Raw genomic sequence first — 25,025 nt, 5'->3', positions numbered from 1 at the left:
GGATGGCTGGAATAGCATGAGAGGGACAAAAATGCACGGTGTGTTTGGTAGAATTGGTCAATTTCAGAGGGACTGGAGTCAAATGGCTGGTAATCGGAGGGGCCAGGACTGGATGCCCGTTGTGCTGACTTTCTGGGTAATGCTCTCCCAGCTCTGCCATACCCCTTGCAGCCTAGGATATTATCCTGTTGCTCAGGAGGCCACATACACCTTCTTCAGCCATAAACTTGTTACATGAGGCCTTTCCCCTTTGTCTCCTTCTCCAGGTCCTTCCTGTAGAGAAGCACCTTCATAAGGATTATTGTGGCCCATGCCTTTTATGTGCTTCACACCCAGAGTACCAGCTCTAAGTCTAGCCTCTCTTCTCTCTTTACCGTGTGGCCAGCAGACCTCTCTTTCCTAAGAAAAGCACATAAGTGGGACAGTGTGGGGCCTGCATAGGTGTTCAGCTGAGACAGTCATTATAGGCATTCCTGATACAAGTAGGTAGAGCTGTGGAGCTCCACCCGGCAGGACCCAAGGCCGAGAGTGGGACAGCTTTGAGGAGGACCATGAAGCCTGTCTCCAAAGCTAGGTTCAACCCAGAGTGTGGAGTGGTGGTGGAGGAACTGGAGGAGTTTGGAAACTGGGATGCTTGAGGGTTAAGGGTCTGAGGCTCTGTGGGGTACATGGGGGCACTCAGAGGGCATCTCTTTGGCACAGGCTGTCAGCATAGGTCACAGATTCCTATGAGCTCACCTTTCACATGAACCCCCTCCAGAAGGTCTGCAGATAGAGCTAGTTTATACCTGTTTATGTGGTCCTGTCTTTATGGGAGAGTTTATTCCCCTTTGGTAGTCTGGGCAGTCAGTGCAGGGGCCAAGAAGTTTGGGACTTGCAGATTACTTATGGAGCAATGAGAGGCTTCCCTGGCCATGGTGACAACCCAGGACAATGAGGTCTGTGCTCCTCCCACCCTCTCTGTGTGGAGCCTGTCCCTGGGGTTCATCCTCTTCCTAGCACAGAGGCCCTGAAGGAGAGCTCTGCTGTCACAGCCCATGGGATAAAGCCTTCAGGTTGACCAGTTTCCTTAGAGCTCCCTTCATGTCCTTGTTCCTCAGGCAGTAGATAAAGGGATTCAGCATGGGGGTGACCACCATCTACATTACTGAAGCCAGAGAATCCTTGTCAGCTGCGTGGGAGGATGAGGGACTCAGGTAGACCCCTGTGCTGGTCCCATAGAAGAGAATGACCACAGCAAGGTGGGAGCCACAGGTGGAAAAGGCCTTTGGTTTGCCCCGAGCAGATGGCACCTGTAGCACAGCAGACGCAATGTGGATGTAGGAGACGAGAATGCCAAGGAAGGGGATGAGGACCGCCAGGTCCCCCTTCCAGCAGAATCATGAGTTGGGTGAGTTGGGTGTTGGGGCAGGAGAGCTGGATCAGGGGAGCAAGGTCACAGAAGGAGTGAGGGATGATGTTGCTGGCACAGAACTCCAGCCGGGCCATGAGGAGGGTGTGTAGCAGGGAGTGGAAGTTGGCGAGGGGCCAGGAGCTCCCCAGCATCAGGGCACAGACTGGCATACTCATCACCGTGGAGTAGTGCAAGGGCTGGCAGGTCGCTGTGTAGAGGTCATAAGCCATGGCCATCAGGTGGAAGCTGTCCATGTTGACAAGCAAAATGCAGAAGTAGATCTGGGCTAGGCAGCAGCCATAGGAAATGGACTGAGTCTGTGTCTGGATGTTCACCAGCATCTTGGGGACTGTGGCGGAAATGAAGCAGAAAACTACCAGGGAGAGGTCGCTGAGGAAGAAGTCCTTGGGCGTGTGGAGGTGGGAGTCTGAGCCAATGGCCAGGATGATGAGCAAGTTCCCTGCGGCCCCGACCAGGTACATGACAAGGAAGAGCCCGAAGGTCAGCTCCTGCCTCTCGAGCTGGCTTGAGAGCCCTAGGAGGATGAACGCAGAGGCGCTTGTGTGTGGTGTCGCCTCTCCATGGTTGGCTGGTCCTGCTAGGAGAGCCAGACCAGGAGCAGACTTTAGAGAAGATGGAGACGCCCATGCCTCCCTCCTTCCCTCATATAATCCCTCAGCTCACATCTCTGTGTTCATTTGGTAGAAACCCAAAAGAAGTCTCTCTACCTATCAACCAGGGAGTCCTGTGGCCTCAACAGATCCCAAAGTCAGGATTTTAGTGATTTTGCCACCGAAATACTACTGCACCCGAGCCCCACCAAGCCCCATGTGCCGTCTCTCCAAGGAGAAGCCTTGTGACGTACGGCCCGGTACCCAGTGGTGGCAACAAGGGGGGTACTTAGGGTGTCTTAGCCCCCCAAAATTCTGTCATACTCTCCTTCTTTGTTGTGATGTTGTAAGTGAAGTGCTATAGGAATGTAATTCCCTCCTACTCCCAATAGGATTGCCCCCGAAGGCCCTTGCCGTGCAGGATTCTGGAACCAGCGTGGCACATACGTGGAGCCTGAGGGTAAGATTCGTAAACATCCTCCTTCCGCACAAACCTCCTTCCCCACCAGTATTTTATCTCCCATGTTCTTCCACCCACATGGAGCCCAGGGATCAAGATGCTCCAGCTGCCACTCGTCACCGACTCTGGGCCACCTTGGTCCTGGTGATGATGCTGTGGGATGGAGTTGGCCAGAGCAAACCTGGACAGAAGAGCCTGCTGACGGGGACAGCTCAGCCAACCCTTCTGCTGGGGCTGACCCAGGAAGGGCCTCACCTCTGGAGGGAAAGAGTTGCCCCTGCAGATTACAAAGAGAAACCGGAGGTGTAACGTTGCCCAGAGTAACAGAGTGGGCAGCAGGGCAGCATAGGGATCCCTCAAAGTTGGAGTTCGTAACAGTTCAGTGCGAGCTCAGCTGAAGTTTCACTAGATAGAAATGATTTTTCAGTGCTTCACAAGACATAGTTAGTTGGGATTTGGGTCCTATAGAATGTAAATCATCAAGAGGGAGGGGGAGAAAGAAGCAGCTGGAGTTACTGTGCTGCTTGGGGATGGGGAACAGCTGACGGGGGAAATCAGTCTGGAAAAGCTATGGGAATCGGTATGGCCCACCTGGGAACTGGGCAGGCAGTGCAAGGGGTAAACGGTCTTGGGAGGCTTTGTCTGTGCCGCCATTTTGCTTGGAGCAAAGGAGCTTACCAGCTCAATTGGGCAGCGTACAGCAGGGATGGAGATTTCAGCTCTGCAGCAGGACCCAGCTGAGCTCTTGGCCTCTGTTGAGCTATGCCTTAGTATGGAAAATAAATGGCTCGTTTTGAATGTTTTACTGATGTGGTTTTTTTTTAAAGAATTTGAGTATTTGGTGGCCCAAAGGCAAGAATCTTTGGTAAAGGACAACCGTAAGATATAAATGCAGGAGGCTAAGAGAAATCTGTTTGGTGAAAAGTAAGAATGAAGGGAAACATGTATTTAATATGGGTTAAATCCTCGTTTGATCGGTACTGATTAAAACAGCTCTAGGGCTTCCCTGGTGGCGCAGTGGTTGAGAGTCTGCCTGCCGATGCAGGGGACACGGGTTCGTGCCCCGGTCCGGGAGGATCCCACATGCCACGGAGCGGCTGGGCCCGTGAGCCATGGCAGCTGAGCCTGCGCGTCCGGAGCCTGTGCTCCGCAACGGGAGAGGCCACAGCAGTGAGAGGCCCGCATACCGCAAAAAAAAAAAAAAAAAAAAAAAAAACAGCTCTAAAACTGGGTGATGTGAGAGATGAGAAAACAGTGAAGGAAATGGTTCTTGTTCCCCAGAAGCTTCTAGTCAAATGGAAAGGTAACTCCTTAGCCTAGGGAGCTGACATTGAGCACCTACTGCGTGTCATATACAGGACTAGGCGTGTGCATGTATGTGCATGTATTTAATCCTCACAACGTATATAAGGTAGGTGTTATTATTCTTATTTTACAGATGAGTAAACTGACACCTAGAGGGTTTGAATAATTTCCCCGGAAGACATCAGGATTTGATTCCAGGTTGGTCTGATTTCAAAGCAGTACTTTGATTTTCTCAAAAAGACCAAGGAAGTACTACGGGGTAAACTTAAACTTGGGGCATCAGTGTAAATGGATCAGGGAATCCTGCAGTGACCAGCACAGGGGCAGGAGGAGGGGAGTGTGGGGCAGGTTGGATAGGGCAGGGACATGGTGGAAGAGGGTCGCCTGTGCTAGGGAGAGAGGGCTTGTTCGTGTGGCTGCAGCATAGGCGCCGAGACTGGCACGCGTGGTGCAGCGGCAAAAGCTCTGTCCCTTTCTTGACTAATGTTCCTTTGAACCAGGGTGTCTCCATCCTCTCTTTTCCTTCCCATCCTCCCACTTCCCCAGAGGTATGGGAGAAGATAATTTCCTTGTGACTATGTCCCACTGGTTAGGAAGATAGTCTTTCCTAGTGCTCCTATTTTAAGAACACCAAAGCTCAAAACGTCTAACTTCAAACAGAAAGGATCACCACCCCCATAGCATCTGGACCATTCCTGTCAGCATGCAGACATCCCCCAGTTTGAAAAACCCACCCTTGACCTCACATTCCCCTCCGGCCATCAGCTCATTCGTCTACTCCCCTTTTCCGCAAAAGTCCTCAAAATGTGGTCAGTACTCATTCTCCAGTTCCCCCTTCCTGTTCTCTCACGTAGCCCCCTTTTCAGGCCTCCCCACCAGTTCCTGGAACTTCCCTCCTTAAGGCCACCATTGCTCGTCTACTCAGGCTCCATCTCCCGAAACCCAACAGAAACCCAACAAGCTGGAGCCAGCACTGCTGGTCACTTTCCCCTTCTTCTTTTTTTAAATATGTAAAGTGATTTCATTACTTATTTCTTTATTTTTTAAAACTTTATTTATATTTTATTTATTTTTATCTTTGGCTGCATTGGGTCTTCGTTGCTGCGCACGGGCTTCCTCTAGTTGCAGCGAGCGGGGGCTACTCTCCGTTGTGGTGCGAGGGCTTCTCATTGCGGTGTCTTCTCTTGTTGTGGAGCATGGGCTCTAGATGCACTGGCTTCAGTAGTTGTGGCTCGCGGGCTCAGTAGTTATGGCCTTGTGGGCTCTAGAGCGCAGGCTCAGTAGTTGTGGCACACGGGCTTAGTTGCTCCGCGGCATGTGGGATCTTCCCTGACCAGGGCTCGAACCCGTGTCCCCTGCATTGGCAGGCGGGTTCTTAACCACTGTGCCACCAGGGAAGCCCTACAATCGTCTCTTAACCGGGCTCCCTAAAGCCTCAGCAGTCTGTTTCTACACAGCATCCAGGGTTGAATGTTAAGAAATGTAAGTCAGATCATGTTACTTCTCTGCTCAGAATCCTCCAGTGGCTTCCCATCTCACTCAGAACGAAACCTAGAGTTCTTGTCAAATCCCACAGGGCTACGCATGACCTGGGCCTCTGCCCTCTCCCTGATCTCACCTCCTTTATTGTCCCTCACTTTTGGCAGGCCAGCCACGATGGCCTCCTCACTCTACCTGGACACATCAAGCACGTTCCTACATTAGGGTCTTTGTACTTGTTATCCCACTGCCGAGAATTCTGTTCCATTGTGATTTACTTTAGTTTGATTTCTGCTAAAATGTCACCTCTGTTCAGGGTTCCCCCACCAGCTATCTAAAATAGTACCCCTGAATCTGTCTTCTTTCTTATTTTTGCTTTGTTTTTATTCTCAGCACCATCTCTCTCTCTTATCATCTGTATTATCTATCTAATCATCTATTATCTAGCTATCTAGCTATCTATCATCACTGTGTTTCTCTAGAATATAAGCTCATGAGAATGAGAGCAGGAACTTTATTTTTATGTATTACCATATTCCCAGTTTCTAGGACCGTGTCTGGACTATAGGAGACATCAGTGTTGTTGAACGAATGGGTAGCTGTTCTTAACGTCCCCCTTTGTGACCTCATGCCTTTGAGATTGGGTGAGACCTTAAAGATAGTCCTCCTTCACCTGATATCAACCTAGTGTCTTCCAAATGTCAATCATATTTACTTATCACCTGTATTTTTGTTTCCTTAATAGTTATTTCATTCACTAATTTTGTTAATTGAAATTCATTTATTAGAAAAGAAAGTTTGTACACCATTATAACATAAGACAGCAGTATCGCTTATTGAATTTTAGCCAGTACCATTACCTGCAGAGAGTTCTGAGTCTGAAACCCACGTTTACTTGGTTAAAAAAGGAGAATGCAAAGTTGTAGAGTGGAGTTAGGGAAATAGCACCAACCTGAGTGTTTTTCTGAGAGGTGATCAGAAGGGTTGGAGGAGAAGTAGAAAGAACTCAAAAGGGAATCACTTTCTCACCAGGCTGTTTGGTGCTATTTGTCTCCATCTCTGTAAACCACCTAATGCCAACTTTCAGACCCCTGTAGGTACGGGCTTCACACTGTGGGCAACACTGCACTAACCCATACATGCCTGGACTTGGACACCTGTTTGTTCAGGTTTCATTTCTGTTCCTGATCCTTGGGCAGCCAGCACATGGGTTGACTTTGTTTTCTTGCGTCATCGGCAGTTGCATCTCTCTCTGGTGACCACTGCAGCTCTGGGGTTTGTGTCAGCCTGAACACTGGACCTATTTTATGAAAGCCCAAGAGGTGGAGAAAAATGCTTGTCTTTGACTTCGAGGTTCTCATGTTTAATTTTCTCCAATCATTGAGCCATAATTAACTCTGTTTAAATAATTTAGAGGGGGAAACAACAAATTAAAGGTGCTGGCAAAATATAGATAATAAAACAAAAAATGGAAACAAACCACATAGAAGAAAAATAATTAAAGCAGAAATCTGATAATTGATTATTTGAAAAACAATTGATAAACAATATCAATTTTGATAATGAGAATTAAAATGAAGTCAGGATTTGGAAAACATACTTAATACAAAAGATTTATATTTAAGTTGAATATTCTTTTCAGTTGTGGGCTATTACATCTTATCAAATGAAAAATAGATGGCTACTTACAAATGTATGAAATATCCCCAAAGATGCAAAAATGAATTAGAGAACATAAATATAATGATAATAGAGAAAGAAACATAAAGTTATTAAATAGTTTCTAAAGGGGCATCTGATTCCAATGTCTTCAAAATCTTCTAAGAACCAATAATTCATTCAGTAATAAAAAAATTTAAAATATAGAAAATTATAGCATATTAATAATCTGTAAAATGGATAGAGTAATAATATTTGCTTAAAGGGGCTGTTGTGAGGATTAAATGAGAAAATTCCCATAACTTGTATAGGACAGTGCATTGCACATAGTAAGCAGTTAACCAGGCTATTACTATTACAATTATTATTCAATTCACTTTTAGAGGCAAATATTTTAAACTCAAGGTAAACAAAGACAATGAAAGGAATATTTTAGATCAATTTTGATCATAGATATAGATATAAATGCCCCAAGTAAAATATCTGCAAAGAAAATAACACATTAAAAGAATTAACTGTTAAACTCAAGGAAATCCAGTAACCTCGTTCACCATGAACAAAATATAAAAATAATGTAATTAGACCTGGATAAAGCATCCAGATAAATGTATAATTTGCCTTATAGATTAAAACTCTGAAAACATTAGGAGAGTTTTGTCTTAATATAATAAGCTGTGTATTTAAAAACAAGATTCAACATCTTGTTTACTGAAGACTTAAACCTTTTCCCACAAAAGAACAAGAAATGGATGTTCTCTGTTATTATTCCTTATATAATATTTCACTAGAAATGCTGGTGATGGTTATCTTAAAGAGATAAAAACATAACTTTTTTACACAATATCTCTTATAACTAAAGTCTTAATAGAAATGAAGTCATTGCTAAAAATAAAGTTAGTTGAGTAAAGTTGTAGGCTATAATGTCACACAAAAATCAGTAAATTGGTTACTGATATATCAATAATAAAACCACAAAAAAAGCACTGAAAAATCCCACTAATGATAAAATAGATTATTTGGATTTTAATTCAACTTAAAAATGAAATATTTGTTCAAAGAAAGTTGTAATGGATAAAGGTGTATATATGATATAAATAGATTTTAATTGAAAGGTTTAGGTATATTTAGGTGATCATGCTTTCCAAGTAAGTATATAGATATTTTATTAGTAGTAATAAATTAATAATAAATATATACTCTACAGAAGGCACTGTACTAAGTGCTTAAATATTAGCTTTTAAATTCTACCCCAGACTCAACAGATAGGTACTATTATCTAACTTACAGAGGTTTACAAGTTAAGTAAATGTAATAAATGTAGGAATTTTACATTAGGGACTGTACAGCAGGAAACGAATCCTAGGGAAAACTAAGGTAATTTGTTCAGATATTTGTTGAAACATTATTCCTTCCTAAATTAAAAAAAAATTGGAACAACCAAATGCTCAAAATAGTAAGAGAATAGCTTTGCAGCTATGATGTATCAATGCAGTGGAATACTATACAGATATTAAAAACAAAAGAATGCTGGGCTTCCCTGGTGGCGCAGTGGTTGAGAGTCCGCCTGCCGATGCAGGGGACACGGGTTCGTGCCCCGGTCCGGGAGGATCCCACGTGCCGCGGAGTGGCTGGGCCCGTGGGCCATGGCCGCTGAGCCTGCGCGTCCGGAGCCTGTGCTCCGCAACGGGAGAGGCCGCAGCAGTGAGAGGCCCGCGTACCACAAAACAAACAAAAGAATGTGTCAATATGTGGCTATTTGTCTATGATACAGACTTTGAAAGCAGAACATAAGATAGCATGTACATACAGATGACATCTATTTCAGAATGTACATCCGCCAACAAAAATAAGATGTTAATTTGGAGGGTAATGGGAACAGTTTGAGGTTTAATTTCCACTAGTTCTTTCCTTGCCAAGTTGCTTACATTCAACGTGATGTGAAATAGGCCATGGTGGGCAGTCACTTGCTCTGCTTCTGAGCCGGTCTTAATGTCAGCAAACATTATCAATTGTATCTACCAGGGATAAGCATTAGAAGTGGGTGGAATTACTGGATAGGCCTCCATAGTCGGGAATGAGGGCAGGGGCTGAGTGAGGTTGTCCAGGAATTGAATCCTGTGTGATATTAGGAAGTTTGTGCTCTGATTTCTTCTCTATAAAGTGATGAGGTTGGAGTCCTAGTTGGTTTCCAAGGTCCCGGGCTGGTCTCTGGTCTTGCCTGTCTTTGAGAAGTGGAGGAGATGCCTTTGTGCTTATATGTTTTGGGGGCATTGGGAGAGGAGTGTCTCCTCTCTTCCCTACACTGGCACTGTCCTGTCCAGTTCTTCTGATTTCTGCCAAGAAATCTTCTGATTTCTTCCCCACCCAAGGAATCGGCCTCCTCCTGACTTGCTTCTCTTCCTAAGGAGGGGCAGACAGCTCAGAAGCAGCCTACAGCCAGAGACACAACCTCTGGCCCCATGGAAAGCGGGCGAGGAGTGCATCTGTGCCTGGAATGCAGGGTGAGCAAGGAGGCTCCAGTCCCTGATTCTTGGGCCTCAGAGAGGTGTTTGGGCCTCACACTTGGATTATTTGCAGAGCTACTTGTGGCCTCTAGGGAGCAGTACCCAATGGGCAGTGTTGAAAATAAATGTGCAGTGATTACCTTGGGTCTGGCTGGGCCCAGTTCTCCTGGGCTCCACATCATCTCCTTAGGGTTTTTCTACTGGAAAGTTATTGCTTTAATGGTTTAATTTGTAACTTTTGTCTACAGGGGATATCTTAATAGTTTCTTTTAATCTTCAGTCCAGGGAACTCATCTTGTTTATTCAATCAGATCAGAACTCCAATGTTCATGTTGATGGTCATTTATTAAAAATTGTGTTTTTTTTAAGTTGAAGTATAGTTGATTTACAATGTTGTGTTAGTTTCAGGTATACAGCAATGTGAGATATATATATATATATATATATATGAATAAACAATGCTATTGCTTACTTAATAGAATATAGTATAGTGTAAAATAACTCTTATGTACACTGGGAAACCAAAAAATTTGTGTGACTTGCTTTATTTTGGTGCTCTGATAGCAAACATGCAGTGTAATATCGCTGAGGTATGCTTGTGTGTGTGTGTGTATACATATATATATATATAATATATATATCATAGTAGCCATCCTAATGAGTGCGAGGTGGTACCTTACTGTGGTTTTGATTTGTACTTCCTTAATGATTAGTGCTGTTGAAGATTTTTTTCATATTTGAATAAACAAATGGCTTAGCCATTTGTATATATTTGGAGAAATGTCTATTCAAATCCTTTTCCAATTTTTAAATCAAATTTTTTTCTTTGTTGTTAAGTAGTAGGAGTTCTTTATGTATTCTGGATATTAACCCCTTATAAGATATATGATATGTAATATTTTCTCCCATTTCATAGGTTGCTTTTTCACTCTGTTAATTGTGTCCTTTGATGCACAGATACTTTTAATTTTGATGATCAAGATTATCTATTTTTTCTTTTGTTTTCTGTGCTTTTGGTGTCATATCCAAGAAATTATTCCCAAATCCAATGTTATGAAGTTTTACCCCTATGTTTTCTTCTAAGTGTTTTATAGTTTTAGATATTACATTTAGGGCTTTTATCCATATTTAGTTCATTTTTGTATGTAGTATAAGGTAAGGGTCCCACTTCATTCTTTTGCATGTGGCTATTCACATTTCCCAGCACCATTTGTTGAAAAGACTGTTATTTCCCCACTGAATGGTCTTGGCACTATTGTCAAAAATCACCTAGCCATTTTTATGAGGGTTTACCTCTGGGCTCTCTATTCTGTTCCATTAGTCTATATGTCTGTCTTTATACCGGTACCACACTGTTTTGATTACTGTAGCTTTGTAGTAAGTTTCAAAATCTGGAAGTGTGAGACCTCCAACTTTGTTCTTCAAGATTGTTTTGTCTACTCAGTGTCCCTTGAAATTCCATATGAATTTAAGGATGGGTTTTTCTATTTCTAGGAGAAAAACCCTGCTGTTTGGGATTTGATAGAAATTAAATTAAACCTGTAGATTGCTTTGGGTAGTATTGATATCTTAACAACATTAATTCTTCCATTCATGACCATGAGGTGTCTTTCCATTTATTGGTGTCTTTAATTTCTTTCAGCAAATTTTTATAGCTTTCAGGGTACAGGTCTTCTGCCTCCTTGGTTAAATTTAATTCTAAGTATTTTATTCTTTTGGCTGCTATTGTAAATGGACTTGTTTTTAAGATTTCCTTTTCATACTCTTCATTGTTAATGTATAGAAACACAACTGATTTTTGTATTTTGTAATTTAAAAAATATATTTATTTATTTATTTTTGGCTGTGTTGGGTCTTTGTTGCTCTGCATGGGTGTGGGCTTTTTCTAGTTTCAGCGAGCAGGGGCTACTCTTCATTATGGTGTGAGGGCTTCTCATTGCAGTGGCTTCTCTTGTTGTGGAGCATGGGCTCTAGGTGTGAGGTCTTCAGTAGTTGTGGCATGCAGGCTCAGTAGTTGTGGCTCACAGGCTCTAGAGCGCAGGCTCAGTAGTTGTGGGCTTAGTTGCTCTGCGGCATGTGGGATCTTCCCGGACCAGGGCTCGGACCTGTGTCCCCTGCATTGGCAGGAGGATTCTTAACCACTGTGCCACCAGGGGAGTCCCTGTATGTTGATTTTATATCCTGCAACTTTGCTGAATTTGTTTATTAGTTTTAACATTTTGTGTGTGTGTAATCTTTAGGGTTTACAACATATAAGATCCTTTCATCTGTGAACAGAGATAATTTTACTTCTTTCTTTCCGATTTGGATGCCTTTTATTTCTTTTTCTTGACTAATTTTTCTGGCTTGGATTTCTAGTATTATGTTGAACAGAAGTGGTGAAGGCCCTTGTCTTGTTTCTTAGAGGTAAAGCATTTAACTCTTGACCATTAAGTATGATGTTAGCTGTGAGCTTTTCATATATGGCCTTTATTACGTTGAGGTAGTTTCCTTCTATTTCTAATTTGTTAAGTGTTTTTATCATGAAAGGATGTTGAATTTTGTAAAATAATTCTTCTGTATCAGTTGAGATGATTAAGTGATTTTTTTCCCCCTTCATTCTGTTAATATGTTTTATTACACTGATTGACTTTTGTGTGTTGAACCATCCTTACATTCCAGGAATAAATCCTACTTGGTCATGATGTATGAGCCTTATAATGTTCTTTTGAATTCTGTTTGCTAGTATTTTGTTGAGAATTTTTGCATCAATATTCATTAGGTGTATTGGTCTATAGTTTTCTTTCTTGTAGTGTCTTTGCATGGCTTTGGTATCAGGGTAATGCTGGTATCATAAAAGTGAGTTTGGAAGTCTTCCTTCCTCTTTGATTTTTTGGAAGAGTTTGAGAAAGATTGGCATTAAGTTTTAAAAATGTTTGGTGGAGTTCACCATGAAGCCATCTGGTCCTGGAGTTTTCTTTTCTGAGATATTTTTGATTACTGATTCAATCTCTTTACTAGTAATAGGTCTGTTCAGACTTTCAGTTTCTTCATGATTCAGTCTTGGTAGGTTGTATGTTTCCAGGAGTTTATCCATTTCTTCTAGGTTAGCCATGTTTTTGATGTACAGCTGTTCATAGTAGTCTCTTATGAACCTGTGCATTTCTGCAGTGTCTGATTTTATTTATTTCTTTTCTTTCGTTTTCTTAGTCTTGCTAAAGATTTGTCAATTTTATTTTTTCAAAAAATCAGTTTTATTGATTTTTCTCTATTGTCCTCTTAGTCCCTATTTAATTTATTTCTGCTACAGTCTTTGTTCTTTACTTCCTTCTCCTAACTTTGGGCTTAGCTTGTTATTTTTCTAGTTCCTTGAGGTATAAATTTAGGTTGTTTTTTTGAGATTGTTCTTTTTTCTTTTTAATGTAGGCATTTACTGCTATAAACTTCTGTCTTAGAATTGCTTTTGCTGCATCCCCTACGTTTTGGTATTGTGTTTCCATTTACGTTGGTCTCAAGGTATTTTTTGATTTCCCTATGATTTCTTATTTGACCCATTGATTGTTCAGAAATGTGTCATTGACTTCTTCCAATTTTTTAAAATAGATCTTTATTGGAATATAATTGCTTCACAATACTGTGTTAGTTTCTGTTGCACAACAAAGCGAATCATCCATATGCATACACATGTCCCCATATCCCCTCCCTCTGGAGCCTCCCTCCCATCCTCCCTATCCCACCCCTCTAGGTCATTGCAAAGCACCAAGCTGATCTCCCTGTGCTATGCTGCTGCTTCCCACCAGCCAACTATTTTACATTCGGTGGTGTATATATGTCAATACTACTCTCAGGAATGTGTCATTTAATTTCCACATATTAGTGAATTTTCCAAGTTTCCTCCTGTTATTGATTTCTAGTTACATGCCATTGTGGTCACAAAAGTTGCTTGATATAACTTCAGTCTTCTTATATTGGTTAATACTTTTTTTGTGGCCTAACACATGATCTATTCTGGAGAATGTTTTGTGTGCACTTGAGAAGAATGTCTGTTCTACTGCTGTTGGACGGAATGTTCTGTATATGTCTGCTAGGTCTATTTGGTCTAAAATGTAATTCAAGTTCAATACTTCCATATTGATTTTCTGTTTGGATGACCTACCCATTGTTGAAAGTGGGGTATATCAATATATGCTTTCAGATATGTTAATATTTGTTTAATATATATAGGTAATCCAAGGTTGGGTGCATGTATATTTACACTTGTTAGATCTTCTTGAGTAAATGACCCCTTTATCATTATATAATGACCTTTTTTGTCTCTTATTACAGTTTTTGACTTAAAGTCTATTTTGTCTGATGCAAGTATAACTCCTTTGCTCTTTTTTGGTTTCCATTTGCATGGAATATATTTTTTCTATTCCTTTACTTTCAGCCTATGGGTGTCATTAAAGCTAAAGTGAGTCTCATATCAGCAGCACAGAATTGGGTCTTATTTATTTATTTATTTATTTTGCGGTACACGGGCCTCTCACTGCCGTGGCCCCTCCCGTCGCGGAGCACAGGCTCCGGACGTGCAGGCCCAGCAGCCATAGCTCACGGGAGGGGTCTTATTTTTTAATCCATTCAGCTACTCTGTGCATGCAGAGTGGTAATGGAGTCAGGGTCTGAAGTGTGGGTGCAGGCAGAGCAGCCATGGCTCTGGGGCCTGGGACATTCACAAGGTTAAGGAGGGCTGACAGCCCTCATCCTGAAGTGGTGCAACAGCAACTCCTTCTTGGGAGGGGTGTGGAGTGGTGTCTCCCTCTTCAAGTAGTCTGTAGTCGCAAAGACTACCTGTGTCCTCTGCAAAGCAGGTCATTGGGATCCATGCTGATGAACACTATGTGACCCTCCACTGAGATATCTGTGGGAGCCTGCAGTTTTTGAATTAGAGTCTACTTTGTCTGATATTAGAATAGCCATCCCAACTCTCTTTTGCTTATAATTTACACTGAATATCTTTTTCTAACCTTTCACTTTCAACCCATGTATGTCATTAGATCTAAAACAAATCTCTTATAGACACAGTATCATTGGATTCTGTTTGTTTTACCCATTCTGACAATCTCTGTCTTTTGATTGGGTAGTTTAATCCATTTATATTTATATTTAAAGTAATTACTAATAGAGAAGGACTTGCTATTACCATTCTGATATTTGTCTTCTGTATGTCTTATAGCTTTTTTGGACCCTCATTTCCTCCCTTACTGCCTTCCTTTGTGTTTGGTTGATTTTTTTTGTAGTGACATGTTTTGATTTCCTTCTTGTTCCTATTGTGTGTATTCTATAGATATTTTCTTTGTGGTTACCATGGGAGTTACATAAAACATCCTAAAATTATAACAACCTGTTTTTAAAATATTTATTTATTTATTTTATTTTTGGCTTTGTTGGGTCTTCGTTGCTGCGTGCGTGCTTTCTCTAGTTGTGGTGAGCAGGGGCTACTCTTTGTTACAGTGCGTGGGTTTCTCATTGTGGTGGCTTCTCTTGTTGCAGAGCACAGACCCTAGGCGCGTGGCCTTCGGTAGTTGCGGTATGTGGGCTCAGTGGTGTGGCTCATGGGCTGTAGAGTGCAGGCTCAGTAGTTGTGGTGCATGGGCTTAGTTGCTCCATGGCATGTGGGATCTTCCTGAACCCGTGTCCCCTGCATTTGCAGGTGGATTCTTTATTTTTTTTAACATCTTTATTGGAGTATAATTGCTTTACAATGTTGTGTTAGTTTCTGCTGTATAACAAAATGAATCAGCTATATGTATACATATATCCCCATATCCCCTCCCTCTTGCGTCTCCCTCCCACCCTCCCTATCCCACCCCTCTAGGTGGTCACAAAGCACCGAGCTGATCTCCCTGTTCTATGCAGCTGCTTCCCACTAGCTATCTGTTTTACATTTGGTAGTGTACATATGTCAATGCCACTCTCTCACTTCATCCCAGCTTACCCTTCCCCCTCCCCGTGTCCTCAAGTCCATTCTCTACATATGCGTCTTTATTCCTGTCCTGCCCCTAGGTTGATTTACTTCACTCTGTATGACAGACTCTAGGTCTATCCGCCTTACTACAAATAACTCAATTTCATTTCTTTTTATGGCTGAGTAATACTCCGTTGTATATATGTGCCACATCTTCTTTATCCATTCATCTGTTGAGGGACACTTAGGTTGATTCCATGTCCTGGTTATTGTAAATAGTGCTGCAATGAACATTATGGTACATGACTCTTTTTGAATTATGGTTTTCTCAGTGTATATGCCCAGTAGTGAGATTACTGAGTCATATGGTAGTTCTATTTTTAGTTTTTTAAGGAACCTCCATACTGTTCTCCATAGTGGTTGTATCAATTTACATTCACACTAACAGTGCAAGAGTGTTCCCTTTTCTCCACACCCTCTCCACATTTATTTTTGTAGATTTTCTGACGATGGCCATTCTGACTGGTGTGAGGTGATACCTCATTGTAGTTTTGACTTGCATTTCTCTAATTATTAGTGATGTTGAACATCCTTTCAGGTGTTTGTTGGCAATCTGTATATCTTCTTTGGAGAAATGTCTATTTAGGTCTTCTGCCCATTTTGCATTGGGTTGTTTGTTTTTTTGATATTGAGGGCAGGTGGATTCTTAACCACTGTGCCACCAGGGAAGTCCCATAACAACCTATTTTCAAATTTACTTACATAAAACTCTACCTCTTTACAGCTCTGCACCTTCCCACTTTATGTTATTGATGTCATAAATTATATCTTTATATGTTGTGTACCCATTAATATAGAGGTATAATTATTTTTTATGCATTTGTCTTCTAAATTCTATAGTAGAATAAAAAGTGGAGTTAGAAATCAAAGTTACAATAACACAGGTATTTATATTTGTCCATATATTTACCTTTACTGTAGATCTATATATTTTTGTATGGTTTTGAGTTACTGTGTAGAAAAAAAAAAAGGTGACTCCATTTCTACCAGTCTATCGGAGACTAAGGGCTTCCTTCTTGAGAGGTATTTGAAAATTTCTGGCTTCTGTTACTTCTAAAGTAACTTCATAAGCATTGACTTATTAATTAAATAAGTTAATAATTTAATTAATAATTTAATGGATATGAGCCTATAATATTTCAGGCAATATACATAAGTACTTTTTCGGGGGTGAATATAATTTCTGGGCATGCAGGTAACAAACTTTTAGGTTGCCTTTCAATGTACATATTCTTAGAGAATTGAAACTGTCAAAGAAATCTTGACTTTTAGTGGCTGGCACCAGAGTTGTCCCATAATAGTGTGTCCCTGGGGTGAGCACCGGAGTTATCCCATAATAGTGTGTTCCTGGGGTGAGCTGAATGCATATTCTCAACTTTCGTAAACTAGTCTGATTATAATCTGAACTTCATAAAGTTCATGTGCCACATTGAGGTCGTTGTTTAATATTCAACAAGGATTATGCCAGCAAAGTAGTGCTGCAGGAAAACATCAGGTAAGTGGTGGCACTGCTGTGACTTGATTTGTGTTGCAACATATTCCACCTGGTTAATGATCTCAGTCACCACCCTTGCCTTATATCTCTGTCTTCTAGGTCTGTAACCTTGGAAGTTTTGAACTTAGCTCATGGACTCCTAGTACCTGGCACTGAGAACATGCTGTACAACCTCCATATGTGACAGATAGGGAGCTGAGAGTGCAAGGGTCTTGTCCATCAAGTGAGTGAACGACAGATTGGAGTGGGACCTTGGGGTCTGGACTCTCACGATGACGTCCTCCCAACAACACTGTTCTGGTTATTCCTTCATTTCTTCTGTAATCTCATGTCTGGTCAGATCCAGCTGGTTCCTGCTTTCCACTCCCTGCCTTCTCCATTGCTCCCTTCCATAGGTCACTCTGTGCCTCAGAGAGCCTCTGTGGCCCTTGACTACATTCTTAGAAGGAATGCTTAGCCTCAGTTTACAAAGCTGTTCTAGGTGAAGCTGATGGGAGGCCTGGGCCTTGTCCACTTGGCATCATCATCTTCTGACATCTGTTTCCCACCTTTAGGGGTGGTCCTTGCTTGAAAAGAGCTGATCCAGAGGGTCAGACTTGACCCTTTGGCTGATCTTGCAGTGCTCACTTAAGCTGCTGCCCTGTTCCTTTCTGCTCCATCTTTCATCTCTTAGACATGTCCTTTGTTCCAACCCAGCAATTCTGTGTGTTGTCTCCCTGCAGACACTTTGCCTTCCAGGGCTGTGCCGGGCTCCATGGGGAGAGCTGTAGGCACTTGAGAGTGGCTTGTAGAAGGCTCTGGAACAGGAGGTAGGGCCAGCGTCAGCAGTTGGCAGGGCAGGAGGGAAAGGCTGGGCCTCAAAAGGCCCTCACTGTCATTCAGTTAGATGAGCATGTTTTCCTAAGCTCTCTTGCCAGGCATGGTGCTTGATGGTGGAGAAATAAAAGCAAACTTACTTCCCTTCATGGAGCAAGTCTATGAGCACCATTTTTTTCCAACAGCATGTGCTCAACTTCGTGTCTCTGTCATGTTTTGGTAATTCTCACAACATTTCAAACCCTCCACCGGCAAAAGATTATGACCTGCAGAAGGCTCAGATGGTGTTTAGCAATTTTCAGCAGTAAAGTATTTTGAAAGTAAGGTATGTACGTTGTTGTTTTTTGTTTTAAAGACATAATCTATTGCACACTTAGTAGACTACAACAGATTGTAAACATAATTTATATGCACTGGGAAAACAAAAAATTTGTGTGACTTGCTTTACTGAGATATTCACTTTACAGCAGTAGTCAGGCACCGAACCTGCAATATCTCCAGGGTATGACTACACTGTATTTGCATTCCTACCTTCCTTGAGTCAATTCTTTATCCTCTCAAAATACTTCTTGGGATCACCCTCTAAATTAACTATTTATATCCAAGTATTTATCTGTTTGGGGGAAATTAAAACTAAGAGCCCTATTATGTACCTGGGTTTTTTTTTTGTTTTTTTTTTTGCGGTAACCGGGCCTCTCACTGTTGTGGCCTCTCCTGTCGCAGAGCACAGGCTCCGGATGCACAGGCTCAGCGGCCATGGCTCATGGGCCTAGCCGCTCCGCGGCATGTGGGATCTTCCCGGACCAGGGCACGAACCCGTGTCCCCTGCATCAGCAGGCGGACTCTCAACCACTGCGCCACCACAGGGAAGCCCGTACCTGGGGTTTTACATCCATTTTCTTATACACTTTTCACACAAGCCATGGAATATACATCGAATCCTTTTTAGAGATGAGGATGCTGAGGTTCAGAGAGGTTAAAAGATTCCCCAGGGTCACATAGCTAATGAGGGTAGAACTAGTGTTTGGAACTATGTCTGTGTGACTCCTAAGCCTGTCCCATTTCTACCATTTCTACTGTTTCAGGGAAAACCCCCTGCATCAGGGTCAGCAGACCTAAGCTCTGGGTTCAGTTCTTCCTCCACATCAATGTGTGACCTTGGGCAGACCCCTTGGTTGTTCTTGGCCTAAATCTCATTTACTTATTTAAAGGTTATCTCCCTGGAGCTGGACAGGATCAGACCCTTCTTTGGAATGTGCAGGGTTTGGACAACTCAGGTCTGCTGAGTTAATCCTTTACTGCACACTTTCATAGCTCTTTCTTGTCATTCAAGACCCAGCACAAACACGACTTCCTTAGAGGCTTTTGCCAACCGACCATCCTGAACTACCCTCATCACTTCTTACCGTTTTGCCTTGGTTTGTGTCATCATTGTTCTTTGCCATCTGTTTTCTTGTTTGTGTATCGTCTACCTTCTCCTCTAGAATATAAATTCTTTGAGGGTGGAGATTTTGTTGATCATGTTGTATCTCAAACGCCAGGAACAGAGGATGCCAAAGAATAGTCATGAATAATAAATGCTTTTTGCTGAATGAAGGAATCTGGACCACCATAGGCTAATTTCTAATATCTCTTCCAGCTTTAAACGACCATTAATCAAGTTAAAGTATTCATATTTTTTAAACTAGATTTTGAGTTCTTGTAAAGAAAGACTTTTTCCCATGATTTTTCTACCTGAAAGTTCTGAAGGCTATTAGGCAAGAGCAGGTGCTGAGAAATCCTTGTTGAATGAATGACTCTTCTCAAAAGTTCCACACCCTCAGGCTCTCCCAGGGTTTCCTCTTCCCCTGCCTTCCTTCCTCCTCCCTGGTTTTGCTAATATGACTTGTTAATCAGGATGCTGACCTCACCTGTGATTTCTCCTGTTATTCGGGGCTCTTTGATAATGATTTGGCACTTCCTGAGATGACAAGCATGTCTCTCCCTTCAGAACTGTGACGCTTGATGACTTCACTCCAGCAGGAAGTTCATAAGATGCCCAGTGGAAGCCAATCTTATTAGAGGCAGGTTTGAATGACACTTGTATTAATGCCTTAGGGCTGCCCTAGCAAAGTACCATAAGCTGGGTGGCTTAAAACAACAGAAATTTCATTTGAGTGGCAAGGTCAATAGGGGATGGATCACTGGTCAAAGCCGCATGTTGCCGTCATCCCCTTTGCCAGTGACTAGTCTGTTAAGTTTCCCTCCTAAGGGAATGACGGGTGCTGAATCAGCAGAAAACCAGTTCCATTTCCTGCAGAGACATGAGACCTTGGGGACAGCTGGCGGCTCACTCATTCAGAGTAAAGAGAGGAAACGCCCTCGCAGGGGCCCTGGCCATGCCAGGCGTCAGTCACTGTCAGAAGCCATTGGTTCTGTCAAAGGAGACTGGAGCCATGTGGACATACCTTGCATATGTTCCATAGCATTCCAGAGTTTTAGTTTCTTCAATCAGTGTTTGTTGAACTCTTATTGTGTGCCAGGTACTTTTTCAGTGTTGAAGATGTGAGGGCAAACTAGACAGACGGGGTCCCTGCCCTCGAGGGGCTCACATCCCAGTGGGGAGAGAGACAATGAGGAGACAAATACAGCAATTACATATCACCTAAGCGCCAAGACGGAAATGAACATGGTGCTGAGATGGCAAGTAATGGGGGATGCAATTAGTCCAGAGGGTCAGGGGAGGCCTCTCTGAGGAGGCAGTATTTTAAGCTGAGACATGAAGAATTAGGGGAGGAGCATTCCAGGTGGTGGAAACAGCAAGTGCAAAGGCCCTGAGGCAGGAAAGGTCTTGGCTTTGTCTGACAATAACAGAAGACCATGTGTCTGGAGGGCCACGAGTGAGGCAGGTAGTAAAAGGAGATGAGGCTGGAGGGGTGGGCAGGGGCCTCAGGGGCCCGTGGCAGGAGGCTGACTTTTAATAAGTGCATCTGGAACCCACCGGTGGGTCTTTAGCAGGAGAGCAACACAGGTTGCTTCCCCTGCAGGGGCAGTGGGGAGACTGGCCAGGAGGGGGCAGAGTGGAAGTGGGGGGCTGGCTGGGATCTGCCCAGGTATTCAGGTGAAAGATTCAGGAAGTGGAGGTGGTTCAGAGCAGACACAGCAGAAATGCATATTGTGGGAGGAATAGACAGGCCTTGAGGATGGACTGGAGGTAGGGGTGAGTGAGAGAGGAACCCAGGGTCCTGGCCTGAGCAGCCTGTCGCCACTCACAGTGGCTTCCCTTCCGGCCTGTGCCATACGTACCTGCTGTGCTTTGGGGACTCAGGTCTGACTCTTTGGGGCTCCATTAGGAGAGGTTAAAGCCCAGAAAAGCAGAACGAGAGGCCAGACAGGGGAACTGGATTGCCCACTTCATGCCTTAAAGTGCTTAGTCAGTGGCTTCTCAGTCTCAGTTGGGTAACCTGAGCTCCTTGAGTTTAGTCTTGGCAACTGACTCATCATTTCCCAAATCCTCCAAGATGATGTCTGGTGTGTAGGGAGGGGTTAGGACTTTTGGGAATAAGAAAGTGGGCCTCGCAGGCCTCCGTGGTCAGGGTGGGGTTCACTTGAGTTCTGTTCTGTGGCTTCCAGCCTGGAGGGAGGGTCCTCCAGGCTGCAGGGGAGGTGGGACACTGAGGTTCCTCACTTAGATGTCTTGGTGGGGGAGGAGGCTGCTGGGCAGGATGAGCCCCGGCTGCACCGAGACGTCTGGAGTGTGGCCCTGCACGCAGAGCCTAGTCTGCAGAGAGCCCACGGGTCTCCCTGCCCTGCTTGCCCCCAGGAACCTCTGCTCCAAGTGTGGTGACAGGGTCCCAGAAGTCCTCCATGAGGGAAGGAGAAGGGACTGTATTAGTTTCCCAGGGCTGCCGTAACAATGTGTAACAGACTGGGCAGCTTAAACAACTGAAATGTGTTCTTTCACAGTTCTGGAGGCTGGAAGTCCAAGATCAAGGTGTCAGTAGGGTTGGTTCCTTCAGTCTTCTCCTTGTGTCTTCACATGGTCTCCCCTTTGTGCTTGTCTGTCATAATTTCCTCATCTTATAAAGATACCAGTCAATTGTGAGATGGGAATTGACATATATACACTCTTGAAACTGTATCTAAAATAGATAACTGGTGAGAGCCTACTGTGAACTCTGATCAGTGCTCTGTGGTGACCTAAATGGAAAGGAAGGCAAAAAAAGAGGGGATATATCTATACGTGTAGCTGATTCACTTTACAGTGGAAACTAACACAACATTGTAAAAGCAACTATACTCCAATAAAAATTAATTTAAAAAAAAGAGACACTAGTCGTATTGGGTAGTACTCACCCATATGACCTGTTTAAGCCTTAATTGCCTTTTTAAAGGCCCCATCTCCAACCACGGTCACATTCTGAGGTACTGGGGGTTAGGACCTCAACCTATGAATTTGGAGGGGACACAATTCAGCCTATACAGGATCTCAGGAGAGAGCCCGTGGGCCTGCACATAGCTGTCACAGGAGGGTGAAAGGAACCTGCAGCAGTGCATGTGCACTGTCATCAAGGCTGGGTGGAGTTGGGGGTTGGGACCTGGGCCAGTGAGAAGGGCCCAGGTCAGCAGGGGTGACTCTTAGACCAGATAGAACCAGACCTGTGACCTTAATCATTAAGCTGTGCTCGTTCCAAACAACCTCATCAGTCCCCCTGCTGGGATGAACCACCCAAAGGGCACGGGGGCTTTGAGGCTAATGTTGGCCCCATGGGTGTCCTTTTAGGGCCCAGCCCGCTGCTAAGCACATTGCAGGCCCTTTGCGAAAACATCTCCTGGTTGTTTGTGAAACACCCTGTGGACGCCTGGGGCACCGCTCATCCTTATGCCATTTGGGGATTTCCAAGGACCCGCTATCAGGAGTTTCATCTGAACCTCAAACATGCCTGGGAGGTCAGCAGGGGGTTCTTGTCCAGGCTTCTGTTTGGATTTACAGAGATTTCCTGGGTACCTCTCTGGGTCAGGCATGAAATGCTTCCAGTTTGGTGGGGAAATGTCAGACCCATGAACAGACCAATTCAATATGGTGAGAGGTTGGTCCTGGGGCTTTGGGAGCAAGAGACAGAGCACTTCGTCCCAAAGGGGTTTGGGAGGAAGTGACCGCTGAGCTGGCGCTTTTAAAATTTATTGTGAAAAACCAAATTCATAGACATACATGCTTTAAAAAGTGGAACAGTCCTACCCAGTTTACAACAAAATTAGAGCTGCCTTGCTCTACCTGATCCCCACTCTGGTTTTTCCCTCCAGTGTCCATTTTCACCCCACTTAGAAGTTTCTTCTGGCGTTTGTTGCCATGTCATTAAATGACATGCTTATCCTACTGTTTCTTGCTTACTCTGGGAGATGAGAGTTCAGGTTTCCGGTATCCTTCTTGCCTCACACCCACTTCCCGCCTTCCCAAAACAGGGAAAGGAATGGAATTCTTATTTGCTGTTTGCCTCATTATGACCTAAGTTCTCATTATTCACACTGAAGCCATGCACACGTCTATGCTTCTGTTTCTGTTCTTGACATCTTTTCATTTTCCTTGGAACCAATAATTCCTCTAGTAATGATGAGTTTTCTGTGTCCCAGTCTATCACCTGTTTTCCGCCAGAAGTGTAACTCCCCTCTCAGGACGTTCAAGCCCTCCCCAGGCTCTCTCCTTGCTTAGGCCTAGGCTGCTTGCTCCTGCTTCTACATGGCCGTCATGCTGGGCATTCCCCTTGCCTCTCTGCTGCACTGAGTTACCTGGATCTGTCTCTTTCTTGGTTTTGTCCCTTGTTTTGGTAGAGGGCATCATCTCGTCACATTCTGAGGAATGATGCCTAGGAGTAAATTTTTTTTTTTAAGAACTTGCGTGTCTGAATAATGTTCTGTTTTGCATTCATGCTTGTTTGGGCGTAGAATTCTAGGTGGGGCAGAATTTTCTGTCTGAATTTGAAGACGCAGAGTCTTGCTTCTGGTATTGCTGTTGAGAAGTATAATGCCCTTCTGATTTCTCTTCCTTTGTGTGTGACCTGTTTCTTGTCCCCACTCCCTTTTGGAAGCTTATGGGATTTTCTTTTTGTCCCTGGTCTTCTGAAATGTCATGACTCTGTGTCCTGGTGGATCTGCTCTCATCCATTGTTCTAGGCCAGAGCTGTCCATCCACCTTTCTGCGCTGATAAAAACGCTCTCTACCTGTGTTGTTCAATACTGTGGCCTCCAGCTGCTTGAGGCTACTGAGCACTTGAAATCTGGCTGATGTGACCAAGGAACTGCTTGTCTGGTTTTATCTAATTTTAAGTAATTTATATTTAAGTTTAATTAGCCATATGTGACTAGGGGCTACCATGTTGGATTGGTCATTGCACTTCAATGACCTTTCAGTATGGAGACTCTTGCCCTTTGGTTCTGGGAAGTTTTCTTGAATTATTTCTTTAAGTTTTAAAAATTATCTGTTCTGAAACCCCTATTGGTCAGATGATGAAACTCCTGCAACGGTTCTTTATTTTTCTGATTTTTTTCTCTCCCACTTTCCATCTTTGTCTCTATTTTTCTTTCGGACTGAATCATTTAACTTCACTTTCATACCTTTCAATGGGATGCTACGTCTTGTGTTATTTTTATTTCTATGAGCGCCTTTTTGCTCTCTGTTCTGATTTCACATCAGCACAGGACTCAGGCCACTGTGACTGTTTTCCAAAGCTCCCTTCCTCCTCCCACACTGCTTCTGTTCCTCTGAGCTCCTTTTTCTGTTCGTTTGGATCTTTCCCTTTAATGCTGGCTAGTCCTTGCCTGTCTGCTTGTGTTTGAGGATGTGTGGGAGTTGTCAATGGTGGGCTTCGGTGTAGAGCTGTCTGGCTGGAGAATCCCTGAATATCAGGGTCTGTAGATCCTTTGGGCTGTTCTGCTTCCCAAGAAGGAATTCCCTAGTCTTCTGCCCAGGAGATGAAGGGTGGTGGAAATCTCATGACTCCTTCTGCTTTCAGTAATGCATCCTGACATCCTCTCTGCCAGGTGTCTCCAAGTCCAGAGTACGTCCAGTTCAACATGTGCAGAGAATATCCCCCAGTCTTCTACAGGCTAGGGGAGGTGGCCATAATAAAGTAACACAACCTGGGTGGCTTAAAACAATAGAAATGTATTGTCTCACCGTTCTGCAGGCCAGGAGCTCGGGGTCAGGGTGTCAGCAGGGTTGGTTCTTCCTGGAGGCTCTGAGGGAGGATCTGCTCGATGCCTCTTCCTAGCTTCTGGTGATTGCTGGAAATCCTTGGTGTCCTTGGCTCGTGGCAGCATCACTTCAGTCTCTGCCTCCAT

The 25,025-nt window shown here is 43.6% G+C and overlaps 2 protein-coding genes across 2 annotated transcripts in view; one reads left to right on the top strand and one right to left on the bottom strand.

The window, feature by feature from the left end:
• LOC132505416 (cytochrome P450 3A28-like) overlaps nucleotides 1-25,025 on the top strand; it is a 76,497-nt gene that overhangs the window by 880 nt on the left and 50,592 nt on the right. The window contains exons 2-4 of the mRNA XM_060123491.1: nucleotides 267-1,869; nucleotides 3,903-3,967; nucleotides 16,992-17,115. The gene's annotated coding sequence lies outside the window, so the exon portion shown is untranslated. The remainder of the gene's footprint in view (nucleotides 1-266; nucleotides 1,870-3,902; nucleotides 3,968-16,991; nucleotides 17,116-25,025) is intronic.
• On the bottom strand, nucleotides 1,029-25,025 carry LOC132506301 (olfactory receptor 1361-like). The gene is given in 4 exon segments (XM_060124821.1): nucleotides 1,029-1,370; nucleotides 1,372-1,988; nucleotides 2,452-2,741; nucleotides 24,862-25,025. Coding segments are annotated over 4 exon segments (1,413 nt in total).

The sequence above is a fragment of the Lagenorhynchus albirostris genome, chromosome 15 (genome assembly GCF_949774975.1).
Source record: "Lagenorhynchus albirostris chromosome 15, mLagAlb1.1, whole genome shotgun sequence".
NCBI classification, from domain to species: domain Eukaryota; kingdom Metazoa; phylum Chordata; class Mammalia; order Artiodactyla; family Delphinidae; genus Lagenorhynchus; species Lagenorhynchus albirostris.
The sequence above is the reverse complement of the archived record's forward strand: the minus strand, read 5'-3'. Positions and strand labels throughout refer to the sequence as shown.